Source organism: Heterocephalus glaber, unplaced genomic scaffold (genome assembly GCF_053883595.1).
Source record: "Heterocephalus glaber isolate CG9 unplaced genomic scaffold, H.glaber_assembly_v1.0 deba00001662, whole genome shotgun sequence".
NCBI lineage: Eukaryota > Metazoa > Chordata > Mammalia > Rodentia > Bathyergidae > Heterocephalus > Heterocephalus glaber.
Genome location: NW_028258403.1, coordinates 12,221,906 through 12,237,824, shown reverse-complemented (window position 1 = coordinate 12,237,824; position 15,919 = coordinate 12,221,906). Strand labels below are relative to the sequence as shown.

The 15,919-nt window shown below is 39.8% G+C and overlaps 2 protein-coding genes across 18 annotated transcripts in view; one reads left to right on the top strand and one right to left on the bottom strand.

The window, feature by feature from the left end:
• Ap4s1 (adaptor related protein complex 4 subunit sigma 1) overlaps window positions 1-15,919 on the bottom strand; it is a 90,485-nt gene that overhangs the window by 57,643 nt on the left and 16,923 nt on the right. For 16 of the 17 annotated variants that reach the window (XR_015445803.1, XR_015445799.1, XR_015445800.1 and 13 more), the window contains 3 exons: window positions 5,899-6,088; window positions 2,536-2,622; window positions 349-417 (listed from right to left, as the gene is read on the bottom strand). Coding sequence is in view for 7 of the 17 variants with exons in the window: in XM_087197258.1 (XP_087053384.1) it covers window positions 349-417; window positions 2,536-2,622; window positions 5,899-6,036 (294 nt within the window). In the remaining 10 variants the exon portion in view is untranslated. The remainder of the gene's footprint in view (window positions 1-348; window positions 418-2,535; window positions 2,623-5,898; window positions 6,089-15,919) is intronic. The other variant, XR_015445805.1, reaches the window with a different exon arrangement.
• Window positions 12,206-15,078, top strand: LOC101700015 (uncharacterized). The gene is given in 1 exon segment (XM_087197251.1): window positions 12,206-15,078. A coding segment is annotated over 1 exon segment (1,788 nt). The 5' UTR covers window positions 12,206-12,696; the 3' UTR covers window positions 14,485-15,078.

Below are 15,919 nucleotides of genomic sequence, written 5' to 3'. Positions count from 1 at the left end.
TTTAGATGGAAATGATACTTAAAGTGAAAAGGGTTCAAGTGTCTTAGTAGTGAAAGTAGAATGAAGAAAAGAGAGAACAAGCAAGAACAAAATTTTGTAACTGAGAGAACTAAGAAGTATTTTGTCTTTTTAAGAGCCAGTTCTTTATAAAGATCTAACACATACATAGGCTTGTAATTCTTCGGATGAACCAGGAAGAAAGATAAGGAAAATCTGGCATCATTTGAATTTTAACCTTTACACATTTAAGTTCTATATTAACACATAATCTTGATATACACCTACAGTGACTCAATTTCTAGAAAAGTAGGCTGAGGCAGCCTATCATGTTTTAGTCAGTAGACTTACCACTCGGCTGAAGTACTCATCTAAAACTTCCACAAAATTGTGGATGAATTCATAAATGGCCATCTCATTCTGAAATAAAGAGGAATGCGTGCAATTAATTTTAGCATGGCAGCTGAGCACGGTGGCACAAACTTACAATCCCAGCACTCTGGAAGGGTGAGTCAGGAGAATGGCAAGTTTGAGCCAGCCTGGGCAACTTAGCCATTTTGGGAGACTCCGTCTCAAAAGCAAAAAGAAAACAAAGGCTGAGGATGTATACAGCTCAGTGCAAAGATCCTGGGTTCAATCCCCAGTATTGAGAAAGAAAAAGAAAAAAAAATTAGCACGGTCCTCCTCATGTAAATCAGACATAGAAATTTTCCCAGTCAGCAACCAGGTTTTAGAGTATGTGGCTTAGCAAACAATAATGCAAGCAAACATCCAGAACAGACTTATTAATGGCTTATTTAAAAGATGCTTATTTAGCTGGCTGTGGTGGCACATGCCTATAATCCCAGTTGCTTGAAAGACTGAGGCAGAAGGATCACAAGTTCAAGCCTAGACTGTGCAATTTAGTATCTTATTGAGACCTTGTCTCAAAATAAAAAAAATTTTTTTTGGTACTGGGGATCAAACTCAGGACCTTGCACTTTCAAGGCAGGCAGCAGAACTACTGAGCTAAATCCCCGGCCCAAAATAAAATTAAAAAAAAAAAAGTCTGGACCTAGGGCCGGGGATTTAGCTCAGTGGTTTCACTGCCTGCCTCACAAGTGCAAGGACCAGAGTTCAATCCCCAGTACAAAAAAAAAAAGTCTGGACCTGGTGGTGGACGCCTGTAATCCCAGCACTCTGGGAGGATGAGATAGGAAGCTTGCAAGTTGGAGCCTAGACAAGGCAACTTAAGAAGACCTTGTCTGAAAATTTTAAAAAAGGCTGGGGATGTAGCTCATGGCAGAGGCCCTAGGTTCAACCGCTACTACCAAAAAAAAAAAAAAAAAAAGGCGCAGGGCTGGAGCTCGGGGTGTGGTTGGGTATGTAGCTCAGTGGTACAGTGCTTAACTAGGATACTTGAGGCCTTGGGTTTGATTCCCAACATGGAGGGAAGGCAGAAGGTGCTTCTTAACGGAGGAAATATAGTGTAGACAACCTTAATCTCTAAGACTGGCTTTTGAATTTATTTAGACCATAATGCATCTGACCAAAGTGAAACTTCAGAGTCCAGTGTGTAGAGTTTTAAACTCTACTCTCTTTTATCACCAACTGGCTTAAGCAATTTTTCAGGTTCAAAGTGGTTCATGGATAAAAACCATCCACTGAGATTTTAGTGTTTTTCAATCTGAAACACCCTTCAGGGTACCACATGTGCCTTTGATCTGGGGCCATCTTTCAAGAGATGTAAATACAATACCATCATATTTACAGATTACTGTAACTTTGATATGTCAGCCCATGTTTAATGTGATGACTGGCCTCTGCCCTCATCTGAGCTGCCCCCATTGTGTGAACCAGGGCAGGACACTGGAATGGCTTAGGATAAAGGCAGAGATTCTAGGTGGGTGCAGTGGAGCATGTCTGCCCTCCCAGCTACCCAGGAGGCTAAAGTGGGAGGTCAATTGAGTTCATGAGTTTGAGACCAATCTGAGCAACACAGTGAGATACAGTTTCATTAAAAAAAAAAAAGTCAGCCAGGTGTGGTGGTGCATGCCTGTATTCCCAGCACTTGAGAGGGTGAGGCAGGGGAATTGCCAGGAGTTTGAGGTGAGCCTGGATTATACAGAGAGTTCAAGGCCAGCCTGAACTATATAACAGGATCCTGTTAAAGAAAGAAAATCAGCTCGGTCTGATCCCACAGGCCTATAATCTCAGCTATTCAGGAGTCTGGGCAACATTGCAAGACCTCAAAAAAAAAAAAAAGAAAAAAGAAAAAGGCTCGAGATGGCATGAACCAACCCCTAGGTTTAATCTTCAACACTGCAAAAAAAAAAAAAAGGTTGCACAATAATTCTTATGGAGATAGGTAGGAGAAGGAATAAAAATCAGAGGGATCCCTAATATCCTTATTTTCTTTTCCTTCCTTCCTTCCTTTCTTTTTTTTTCGGTACCGGGGATTGAACTCAGAACCCTGCACTTGTGAGGCAGGCACAGTGCCACTGAACTAAATCTCTGGCCCTTTCCTTGTATTTTCTATGGGCTCTTCTAATATCTTACCTCAGTGTCATTAACTCCAACCACAATGAAGAGAGCTGCATACTGCCGATATATCAGCTTAAAATCCTTATATTCAATGAAAGAACACTAGACAAAACACAAATAGATATTAATGTCCTTGGGTGACAAGAGATTTCTTTAAAATGGCATGCATAATTTCTAAATTCTGGTTTGAGCATCTTCCACACAGTCCTAGAAATATAGGACAGTGGGGCCGGGGATTTAGCTCAGTGGTTTTGGTGCCTGCCTCAAAAGCTCAAGGTCCTGAGTTCAATCCCTGGTACCAAAAAAAAAAAAAAAAAAAAGAAATATAGAACAGTGAAATGTTATACAACCTTTATTGGTCTTCTCACAGCATTCGGAGGACTCCTTGGAAGCATCTCAAGCAGGAGTGGAGAAGTAGAACGGGAAAAAGTCTGAGATCATGTGGCTTACCATTTGTACTCTTTCCATTCATTTCTCGGTTCTGTGTGGAACTAACTCACCAGGCAAAGCTAATGAATAATGAGCATTTTAGATTGCCTCCAATGTGAAGATACACAAACATGATAAAGATTCTCTTCTTTCCACCTCCCCATGGCATCTTGGGAAGCAATTAGATACACTCAGTTGTGTACTATTTAAGTCACTGAGAAGGCAAATACAATAAAAGCAGCATTATGTGTATGTATGTGTGTGTGATATGTGTGTGTATATATAATATATATGTATTCCTTTTTCCTAGACACACAATAAGAATCAATGCAGATTCTTCTATAAATTATGTCAAGATAGCCTTTTTGTGGTGGATGCTAGACAAAATCTCCCACTGTAAACACTGATTCAGATGAATTAATAACTAGCTTACCAGGACAGAGTGGTGGATGCAACAATTTCCTTCTCTCTCCTCATCTCTCATCTCTCTACTAAAACCACCTCAGAGGGCTGTGTGTCAGCATTGGGAATTAGACAGCAGGCTGAAGGTGAAGAGCTACTCTTCCTTTGGACTCTCTCAGGGTGTGCTGACTGGATATGACTGAATATAAACTTTACGGTCTTTGGTATTGTGAGATGTTGCTGTTGTATTAATAGATACACCTGCCACTGAAGCTGCAAGGTTTTTTTGTTTTGTTAGTACTGAGGATTGAACCCAGGGCCTTCACACTGAGCTACAGCCCAACCCCTTCTATTTTTTATTTTGAAACAGAGTCCCACTAAGTTGCCCACCCTGGGCTCAAACTCATGATCTTCCTACCTCAACTTCCCAGAATCCAGAGATTACAGATGTGTGTCACCACACCCAGCTGAGGCTGTAAATTCTGATTATGGAAATTGCTTCATAGGAAAGCCATTTGATAATATAAAATGAGGGATCTGAGGCTTATATTTAAAATTAGAATAAAAGTAGTAAGTACAAGACTGTTCTGCAGCTTAGGGCTCATGGAAGGACCAATGTGATTTCTGCTCAGTTGGATCTTTCAAGGAAACACAACTCATTTGAAAGAATTAAGGGACATTTTTCCTTTTTCCCCCCATAGTACTGGAGACTGAACCCAGTCCTTTTTAAATGTCCTAAAAATTTGGAACAGGGTCTTGATAAGTCACCCAGCTAGGACTCAAACTTGTGAGCTTCCCTCAGGGCTGGTATTAAGGCATGCACCACTGAACCCAGATGAGGGACATTTTTCAAAGTCTTTTAGCAGTTTTTGATGTTAAGAAAAAATCATCAAAGCGCCCTCGTGGATAAAATAAATACTAAGCTAATATTATGATAATTTAATGCCTGGTTATGCCAAAGGACCAGTGGGTTTCTTTTAAATAAAATTTAGAATGATTTAAAAATTTCTAAAAGTGGTGCATGCCTAATAATCGTAGCTACTTGGGAGGCTGAGGCAGAAGGATCTCAAGTCTGAGGACAGCCTGGTAACGTGTGAGACCCTGTCTCAAAATAAAATTTAGAAAAGGGTAGGGATGTAGCTCATGGCAGAGAACTTGCCTAGCATATGGGAGGCCCTAGATTCAGTACTCGGAAAAAAAAAAGGTTTGTGTTTCAGTGAAAATGATGTTTGATATTACAGTGACTATTCTGTAGAAAGATTCAAACAAGAATGCTTGTCTATTTACCTTTACTTGAAGTGTGTGGCTAATAACGCAGCCCCTTACACCATTTCCATTCAAAGCAGTGCACCACAAAAGGCCAAAGTAGGAATTCAAAGAGGAACTCTGAGATGTCCCAATTAGAAAATAAATATAAAAGCCAAGGGAAACACATTTGCGCCATGTAACTTCTGAGCTCTGATGTAGCTTAAGAGCTTATGACTTCCTACCGGTTCCCACTGGTAGCCTTTCTATATATGCAGGGAAATGGAGAAGTGAGGAAACTAATGGGTGATTTAAACACAACTTCTGATTTTGCTTCAGCTGTTGAGTTGCTCAGTTGAGTTGTTCAGTTCTTCAGTTGTTGATTTAAAACCTGGATTAAATAATTCTCTAAAGTTCTTTGTAAAAAATTGGTTCAGTTTAAAAAGTACTATTTATGGGCTGAGGTAGAGCAGTAGGGGTAGAGTGAGTGTTTAGCATGTACAAGGTTCTGAGTTTGATCCCCAAATCCACATCCATATAAATTCCAATTATTCTAATGATTTTACTTAACCTTCATTTTGGAAGGATGGGGCTGGGGTTTAGCTTAGTGGTAGAGAGCTTCCCTAATATACTCAGGGCCCAGGGTTCAATACCTTAGAGCCACAAAAGAAAAAGAAATTTTGGCAGGATGGACAGATATGTTGTTTTATATGACTCTTTAACTTCCATTTGTCCTCATCTACATGATAAAATAAAACAAATTCATATCAGATTTGTTTTGTTTCCAAATCACTAGTGCTAGCATTATATTGGTAGTATATTTACAAAAATGATAATCAAGAAAAAATACTATCCCCACATGGGAATCATATTATCCTCTGGCACAAAATGATATAATTATCCTTGAGTATTCACCTTCATACCAGTCATTTGACCTTCAATTCTGGCTTACAGAGAGCCACCTGCTCCAGGCACTCCTAAGAATTCCAAGGGCTGAATTCATATGAACAAAAAAAGATTATGTTTACTAGCAGGAGTAAATTTAGCTGCCACTTCTATGGTATACTGAGACAAATGTACTGACCTAAGTAAGGACCCAAGACTATTCTTGCTTTTCTTGTTTTTATTTTCTTTTGGGGATATAAAGAAAGCTATGCTTCCTTTGGTTTTCATTCCTTATTTTCCCTAATAGCTGTTGAAGGAACATAGTTCAGAGAAGATGATGACCATTGAGACTCACTAATAACACATTTGCCAAGGCCAAGTTGACTACAGAGATGAAAGAGAACATCAGAAACTTACTTGTTCACTGGATCGAGAGAGACAGCTCTTTATGACCTCTGTTTCCAGAAGTGTTCGCCTGTTAATGTCCACATGTTCATAGTACTTAGAAAGTCGGGTCTGTCCTTGTTTATTCACCATAAGGAAAAATTTTATCATTTTTTTCCTGGCCAGTGCCTTTCCAAATATAGTTCAAAAGTTATGGCTATAACTGGAACATGGAAGAAAAAAGAACAAAAGAAAGCCAAGATTTGGTTTCTCAATCATATCAAGTCTGTTCTATAGATGAATCAGATGTAAATAAAATATTATCTGGTAACATTGGTTTTCAATGCAGTGAACTAAATGAGGTTTTCATATATAATAACCAAATGTAAATTTTCATTGGTTATCTTCAAAAACAATTTTTTTGGTACCGAGGGTCAAACTCAGGTCCTTCCACTTGTGAGGCAGGCAGTGGAACCACTGAGCTAAATCCCTGGGCCCTTCAAAAACAATTTTGACCTGCCTCACAAGCACAAGGTCAATCCCCAGTACCAAAAACAAAAAAACAAAAAAACAAAAAACCCAAAAACCAATTTTGAGCAACAGTAATTCTATTCATATTCATTAAATTTATGCATCAGTTTTTCTGGGCAACAACTATATGTCAAGCACCAGAAGAATATAGAGATGAAGAAGTGATGATTTTGTAAGTCTTCATTTCTTTATTGTGTGTTGTCTCATAAGACAGTGTCTTAGTTACTTTTCTTGTTGCTGAGACAAAATGCCCAACACCTAAGTTTAAAGGAAGAAAAATTTATTTTGGCTCACAGTTTATAGAGAAGCTGGCTCCAAGGCAGTGTGGCATTGCAGAGAGCATCGGAGGAGAAACAATTCATGGTGGGCAGAAGGCAGCAAAGCAGTGAAGTAGCAAAGAAGTAGCAAGCAAAAAGAGACTGGGTCGGAGATTTAGCTCAGTGGTTTTGCTGCCTGCTGCGCAAGCACAAGTACCTGAGTTCGATCCCCGGTACCAAAAAAAAAGAGAGAGAGAGACAGCAGCAGACCTCTTTCTGTTCCTTATATTCTGTCCAGGCTACATGCCCTTAGGGCAGGTAGCACTCACACTGAGGATGGTTCTTCTCATTATCCACACTCAGAACTCTGCCAAACCAATCAGTGGACTAATTTAGTAATCATACACCTTTAATCCCAGTGTCACACACTCTAGATCCAGCCACCTCTGAAAAGCCTCACCTGGGCCGGGCAGTTAGCTCAGTGGTTTCACTGCCTGCCTCACAAGCGCAAGGTCCAGAGTTTGATCCCCAGTACCAAAAAAAACCACAAAAAACCCTCACCTATGACTGCATGAGGCTTTGAGGGGACATCTAAACACAAGCCAGAGCAGACTGTAAGCTCCAAGAGACAGAAGAGCTGCGTGTTACAGTGGGATCCCCATGTCTCCTGCTGAAAGGCCTGGAACCCAGGAAATATGCATAAATACTGACAGCATGAATTCGAGAGCTGACAGAGCTCTCCTTACTTTCCTGCCACCTGAGCTGGCCCACATCCCACAGGAGGTACTCCATGGATCCTGGGCCTTCACCCATTTGAAAGTCCAAGGGTTGTCCAGACAATGGTTCTTAACCTTTTCAGGGTTATGTATCTCTTCAGGTGTTTGATAAAATCAACCCATTCTCCTTCCCAATAGAACACAAATATGCTGGCCGAGCATGGTGGCTTACGCCTGTAATGACAGCACATGAGAGGCTAAGGCTTAGGGAGGAGGATTGCTGTGAGTTCAAGGCCAGCTTGGGCTACATAGTGAGTTCAAGGCAGTCTGAACTACATGAGACCCTGTCTAACAAAAAAAGAAAACAATACATATATGCTCTCAAAATTCTACTTTGGGGGCCAGGGATTTAGCTCAGTGGTTTTGCCACCTGCTGCGCAAGTGCAAGGACCCGAGTTCGATCTCCAGTACCAAAAAAAAAAAAATTCTACTTTGATGGTGTGGAGACTTCTAATGCCTCCTCCCTGCAAAATAATAAAAATCAAATGGAGGAAAGGAACTCGGAAACCAAGCTTGAACATCACAACATCTTAGGAGAGAACTTTTAAAAGGAGACCTGCTTGAAATGAGATATGCTTTTGTGTTGCAGTTTATGGTTAAAAAGAGAAAGAAATTAGCTCAGTAGTTCTGCCAACTGCCTTGCAACCTCAAGGTCTTGAGTTTGATCCCCTGTACCACCCTCCCCCCCAAAAAAGAAAAGAAAAGAAAGAAAGAAATATATGGGTGTTGGAAGGAGGGTTAAAAATCCTGCTATTTCTAGCCCAACAAATTAGTAGTTGCTCCCTCCCTATTTGGTCCAGGACACATCTGCCTTCTGAACTTTTCTTTTTTGTACTGGGAGTTCCAGGTGGAACAACTCTTGTGTTTCTAGCCAGGGCGTACCTGCTGTGGCCAGAGGAGAGGAAGAGGGAGGGAAGGAGGAGGAAGAGAGCAAGGAGAAAGAAGAGGAAGAAGAAGACAAGGGATGATTTTTTTTTCTTTCTGGTTCTGGGGATTGAATTTGGGACCTTCATGCTAAGCTATGTGCATCTTCATTGTTTTTCATTTTGTTTTGATACAGGGTATCACTAAGTTGCCCAGAGTGCTACATTTACAGCATGTGCCACTACTCCTAGCTCAGTGAAGATTTCTGATCTTCTGATTTTTATACCTAGCAAAGGTGCTAGACAGATAAACAATAGCAGTGCGAGGTGCTGAGCTATAACTGGTCAGATGCACCTCCATGTGTACACAGAAGGGGGGGACCAAGGAGGGTCGAAGGAGTTCAGGACTTCTCAGAGAGGGGGCAGTTAGCAACATATTCAAGGATGACCTAGGAGGAGACACTCAGGTAGAGAAAACAGGGCTGTCAAAGCTCCAGAGAGTTCTCTATGGCTGCAGTTCATGGGGCAGCAAGAATGGTCACAGGAAACCAAGCTGCTCACAGTAAAACTGGTGTTAGAAATTACAGAAAAGGCCTGGTGCAATGGTGCATGCCTATAATCTCAGCACTCAGGAGGACTGCCTTGAGTTTGAGGGCAGCCTGGGCTACATAGTGAGTTGAAAGCATAGCAAGACCCTGTCTCCAAAACAAAATAAAACAAAACAAAAAGACACAGAAGGGAATTTGAGCTTTATTTATGGGCAATGTAGACAAGATCTATAGTGAAACTCTTTTCTTCTTTAGTGGTGGAAATAGTAAACTTCTTTGTCAAATTCTTCTAAGGCCCCATAACAAATCCTATAAAGTCCTATGCTAGGCAGTTTATGAATATGTAATTCTCATAATTGTTTTGAGGCACTTTTTTTTGTATTTTTTGAGAGAGGGTCTTGCTATGTAGTTAAGGCTGGCCTTGAACTCACTGTGTAATGCAGGCTGGTCCTGAACTTGCAGCAATCCTCCTACCTCAGCCTCCCATGTGCTGGGATTACAAATAGGTGCTACCATGCCTGGCTTGAGGCAGACATTTTTATTGTCTTTATTTTAAGGTCAAGCAAAGTAAAAGTTAGGGACATTAAGATACCCCAAAGCCACTGCATTACCTTGTGTCAGAGGTGCACGGCCCCTCAGAGACTAAGAACATGCATAGATCTGTGATACCTCTAACTCAAATTCATCAAGTTATAAAATTTGGAATAATCTTAGATTTAAGGAAAAGTTACAAAAAATAATGGTTAACAATGGTTGTTAGCACCTTACATTACCATAGTATATTTGGCAAAACTAAGAAAAAAAGAAAATGGAAAGACATCCCTTGTTCCTGGATAGAAAGAACCAATATAGTGAAAATGGCTATACTTCCAAAACTACTATATAGGTTTAATGCAATGCCAATTGAAATTCCAACAATACATTTCACAGAACTAGAGAAAACAATCCAAAAATTCATTTGGAACCAGAAGAGACCTAGAATAGCAAAAGAAATTTTAGGCAACAGAGATATGGCTGGGGGTATTACAATCCCCAACTTGAAACTATACTATAAAGCTACTGTGATAAAAAACAGCATGGTACTGGCAGAGAAACAGACCTGAGGATCAGTAGAATAGAGTAGAAGATGCGGAAACAACTACAGATATGCTCAGCCACCTCATTTTTTCTTTTGGTACCAGGGATTGAACTCAAGACCTTACACTTGTGAGGCAGGTGGTGGAACCACTGAGCTAAATCCTCAGCCCAGCCACCTCATCTTTGACAAAGGAGCCAACCATCCTCACTGGAGGAAAGATAGCCTATTTAATAAATGGTGTTGCAAAAACTGGATTTCAACCTGCCAAAGAGTAAAACTAGACCCATACCTATCACCATGCACTAAACTAAGATCGAAGTGGATTAAAGATTTAAATATCAAGACAGAAACACTAAATTTCCTGGAAGATAAGTTAGGTAGAACTCTTGAAGACATTGTCATAGGAAAAGACTTTATGAACAAAATCTCAGTGGCACAGGAACTTGCACAAAGAATCAACAATTGGGATCTCATCTTATTAAAAAGCTTCTGCACTGCAAGAGAAACCACCAACAGAGCTAAGAGGCAACCTACAATGTGGGAAAAAATTTTCAGCAATTGTACCTTAGACAAAGGACTACTATCTACAATATATAAAGAACTGAAAAAAATCAGACCCCCCCCACATTCAAAGATCCAATTCAAAAATGGGCATCTGAAATGAACAGACATTTCTCAGACAAAGAGGTAAAAGCAGCAAATAAATATATGAAAAAATGTTCAACATCACTGGTCATTCGAGAGATGCAGATGAAAACAATGCTGAGATTCCACCTCACCCCAGAAAGAATGGCTGCTATCAAGAAATCAACCAATAACAAATGCTGGCAGGGGAGTGGAGAGAAAAGAACCCTTCTCCATTGTTGGTGGGAGTGCAGACTGGTGCAACCACTGTGGAAGTCAGTATGGAGATACCTCAAAGAACTAGGCTTAGAGGTCCCATTTGACCCAGCTATTCCCCTGCTGGGTATCTTCCCAAAAGAATTAAAAGAATCATACCACAGTGTTATATGTGCACCTATGTTTATAGCGGCACAGTTTGTAATAGCTACAGCTTGGAAACAGCCCAAGTGCCCATCAACTGGAGACTGGATAAAGAAGATGTGGTTTTTTAATAAAATGGAATACTACTCAGTCATAAAGAACCAGAAACTAGAGACATTTATAGCTAAATGGATGCACATTGAGGCCATCCTCCTAAGTGAAATAAACAGGACACACATGTGTAAATACCAAATAGTTTCTCTAGTGTGAGAAACTAAAAGTGTAATTAAGGATACACATGGATGAAATGGCCTAATAACATATTTCTCGGATTGTGTTTCCATCACGTGTTACATGACTGTATTAAAATTTAAATTAGGGAGAAGTTTAGCTTATGTGCAGTATGCTAGCTAACTGGAGATTTTTTTCCAGACTATTATTTGTTCAATGTTGGTTTTGGGGATCTTTCTGAAACAAATCACATCCTCTGATGTTTTGCTGGTGCTTGAGATGTTTTTTTAGTTATACGGAAAAAATGTTTAAGTGCTTTTCAGTTTTATTTGGTTGAGCTCTACTATATTTGAATATTATTGTAGTTTTTTTCCTTGCATTGTTCTTCTTTGAATGGTTTTAATTTCTGTATGTGTGTTTGATAATAAAGTAATTTTTAAATTAAAAAAACTACAAAAAATACATTTGTATTAACTCAACTCCAGAATATATTTGGAGTTCACCAATGTTTTCATAATGTCTTCTTTTCTTTTTGTTCCAGCATTCCATTCAGGATACCACATTGCATTGAATTGTAATGTCTTTTTCATCTCTTCTCAGTCTTTTCTTGTTTTTCACGGCCTTAAAAGTCTTGAGGATACTGGCCAGATGTCCTGTAGAATGTCCTCCACTGTAGGTTTTCCTAATGTTTTTCTTATGATTAGACTTTATTTTTTGGTACAGGGTATGGAACTCAGGGCCTTGTGCTTGGAAAGCAGGTAGCAGCAGCACCACTGAGCTAAATCCCCAGCCCATGAGTAGACATTTTTGGGGAAAAAAAGCCTTAGGGGGTAAAAGCCCATAGAAGTGAAGTGCACTTCTCAACACATCATATCAGTGGGGATATGATAGTCACATGACAATATTGGGGATGTTACAGGGTAAGAATATTTGAGTTCTTTTCCTTAAGTATACTAAAGATACTTCATTACTTCTGCTGTCTTGCCACCCATAAAATAGTTTTAGTTTTGTTTTTCTTATGTCAAGCATTAATATTTATGTATTACTTTATAAATTCCTATAGAATTCTTAATGTGTGGCATAAGGCAATCCATAAACAATGGTATTATCTTCTTCTATAACACAAATGCATTAAAGCCAGAATATACACTCCTAAGAATACAAAGAAAGCTAAAGAACATTTCCAGAAAAATGCAAAACAGAGAGGCAAGTATTGAAATGTTGTAAAACAACCTCTGGGCATCCATAGACTTCCCTGATACCTATCCAGGGGTCTAGGCTGAGAATCCTGAGTACTATAGGATCATTCATAAAGTCCCTTAAAAATGAACAGACTTGAGAATTCGCCTTAGCCACGTGTAGATCTTGCTGGGTTCACAGGGGAAGCAAGTCCTGCTCCCTGGAGCAAGAACATTCAAGTGACATTTCCTGGATGTGTATATCATCATTTCTTGGGATACCCTTGACCAAAGATGCAGATTTCTAAGTAAAAATTTAAGGCAGATCCAGAAGATACTAAAGACAGAGTATCTCAGTTATTGGATGTTCCTAAAGTAGAGGAAAATGACAAAGGCCCAGGAGTCACTATCACTGGAGGATGTGGCTGTGAGGTTCACCTGGGAGAAGTGGCAGCTCCCAGGCCCTGCTCAGAAGGACCTGTACTGGGATGTGATGCTGGAGAACTACAGCAGCCTGGTGTCAGTGGGTGAGGACAGCTGCCCCTGTCACTTGGAGGGTGCCCCATCAATGCCCTTTTCTTTCTCAGCTTCTGGAAGCTTTGTGTTTCAAGCCAGCTGGGTAGATGTCCTCTCCATGTTGGAAGGAGGAGAGCCACTGTGGACATTAGAAGATGAAATCCACAATCAAGTCCATCCAGAAATTGAGAAAGCTGATGATCATCTGCAGCAGCAATTGCAAAACCAAAAAAGGCCAAAGAGGGTGGAACAATGTTATGAACAGAATGCACTTGGAAATGTTCAGAGGTGCAAACATCATTTTCCTTTAAGGCCAAATCATGACATGTTTGATTTATATGGAAAAATTTTGAAACCATAGTTAGGTTTATCCAACCAGAGCAGAAGATATACCATAAAAGAGCTTGCTGAGTTAAATGCAGATAGGAGATCCTTTCTCTGTGATACTCATGAGCAAACTCATACTAAAGTTAAATCTCATGAAAGTAGAAAACCTACCAGCACCGAGTCACAATTCCTTAAAGACCAACAAACATACAAAATAGAGAAAGGCCATGAATGTGCTAAATGTGGGGAAGCTTTCCTCGAGAAGTCTCAGCTCACTGAACATAAGAAAATTCATTTAGGAAAGAAACCCCATGAATGTAATACCTGTGGGAAAACCTTCTACAAGAAGTTCAACCTCACTAAACATCAGAGTGTATGCAAGAAAGAGAAACCCCATGAATGTGGTAAATGTGGGAAAGCCTTTTTCAGGAAATCTCAGCTTACTCAGCATCTGAAAATACATACAGGAAATAAGCCCCATGTGTGCCCCGAATGTGGGAAAAGTTTTGCCAGGAAATCACTGCTCATTGTGCATATGCCAATTCATATAGAAGAGAAACCTTATTTATGTAGTGAATGTGGAAAAGAGTTCATTCAGAAGGGCAATCTTATGATACATCAACGAATTCACATGGGAGAGAAACCCTACAGATGTACTGACTGTGGTAAAGCCTTCAGCCAGAAGATCTGCCTCATAGCACATCAGAGATACCATACAGGAAGGATGCCCTTTGTATGTACTGAGTGTGGACAATCCTGTTCACAGAAGTCAGTTCTCATTAGACACCAGAGAATTCACTCTGGAGGGAAAACCTATAAATGCAGTGACTGTGGGAAAGTCTTCATTACAAAGGCAAAGCTCATTACCCATCGTAGAACTCATACAGGAGAGAAACCCTATGGATGTGATGAGTGTAAGAAAGCCTACTCTTACATGTCTTGCCTTGTTAAACATAAGAGAACACACAACAGGGAGAAATGCAGTGATTCAATGAAGGTAGAAAATTCTACAGTGAGTCACACCTTATTGGACAGTAGTACACTCCTGCAAAGGAGAAACCCTGTTGATGTAACAGTGCAAATACCTTCCGTGACCCCTGATACGTCAAACATCAGTGGGCTCCTAGCAAACAGGAGTGTGGTCCCTGTGGGACAGCCAATGGCCAGATGTCCACCCTCAGGAGAAAACAGAGGATTTACACCAGAGAGAAACCAGTCATTATGTATTACTTTATGTCACAAACATGTAGGGAAAAAAAACCACCCGTATATTCAATGTGGAAAAGCCTTGCTGAATATTTGCTTAAGTGTCACCTTTGAAATCCTATGAATAGAGAAGCTAGGAAAGCTTTTTCTGAAATAATGGACCTTATTGTGAATAATCACCGTGGATTATCATGGAGCACGTAATGATGTAATGATTGTGAGGAAACCTTTGCCCTCAAGAGGTGATATTACATACTGGAGAGAAACTGGGAAGGTAGTACCTGGCAGGACCTAAAGTGGTATCTTCTACCTTTCTCATTAGCAGATAAAATCATACAGAAAAAACAGTGAACACACTAACTGTGGAGTGCCTTTAGTAAAAATATTACAGTAATTTTGAAGCAAACAAGTCCTGTGAAAGGAAGAATGTTTAAGCTTTCTGTTCATTTCCAACCTCATACTGGACAGGATACCTTGAAACATATCCCTATATACTATGTTAGTGATTCCATAATTAAAAGAGCCTCAGGGACTGGGAGTACAGCTCTAATACAGCAGTTGCCCTTGCCCACTATGCCCAAAGCCCTGTATTTGATCCCCAGAACTGGAAAAATAAATAAGCCTCTGCTTCACATAAGAAAAAAAAAATAACAAAAACAGACTTCTAGGATTTTTGTTTTAATCCTCCCAGTCACTTTATTACTTTATTACTACTTGGTACATGCAACATACACCATATATATATAGTTTTGTTTTGTTTTGTTTTTTGGGTACTGGGGATTGAACTCGGGTCCTTGCGCTTGCATAACAGGTGGCAAAACCACTGAGCTAAATCCCTGGCCCGATACACTATATTTTTATATCTAGAGTAAATGAGTGAAATGTTGTAAGATGAACATGGCATACAGATCAATCTGAATTCTTTGGAAAAGTCTGATTTTGATGTGTAATTACTACTTGCTCAGAAATATTAGCTGTCACTTTAGCAGCTGCAATTACAGAGCTTAGTTTCCCAATATGCTGCCTAGGAGACTGAAAAAAAAAAAAAAAGAAATACAGGATCATTACAAGGGTGCGTCAGCCCAGGTGAACATTTACAGCTATTTCAACAATTGTTAGAAAGTGTCTGCTAAGAGTCAGCTTGTAAAAGACTCAGCTGTCAGGACATGAGAGAGAAGATGACTTAATAGGGTTTGATCTACTTCACAACTTCTTTAAACACAAAACATTAATTATCTTTTTCATGAAGTATTCATGTTGGCTCAAGTCCCAATACTGTGGGAGGCTGAGGCAGGAAGATTTCCAATTTCAGGCAGAAGTCTCAGCAAGACCCTGTCTCAAAATTTAAAAAAATTTAAGAAAGGCTGGGGATGTAGTTCAGTGCAAAGGCTCTGGGTACAATCATCAGTACAGAAAAAGCCAAAAAAAAAAAATGAGTTAAGACTCCATGATAAACTAAGCTCTATTGAAATATGCACACTTCATGGAAGAATTGTAGGAGGTGTGATATAAAAATACTGAGTTTAAATTTTTAAATATTTATTACCGTGAAAAGTACT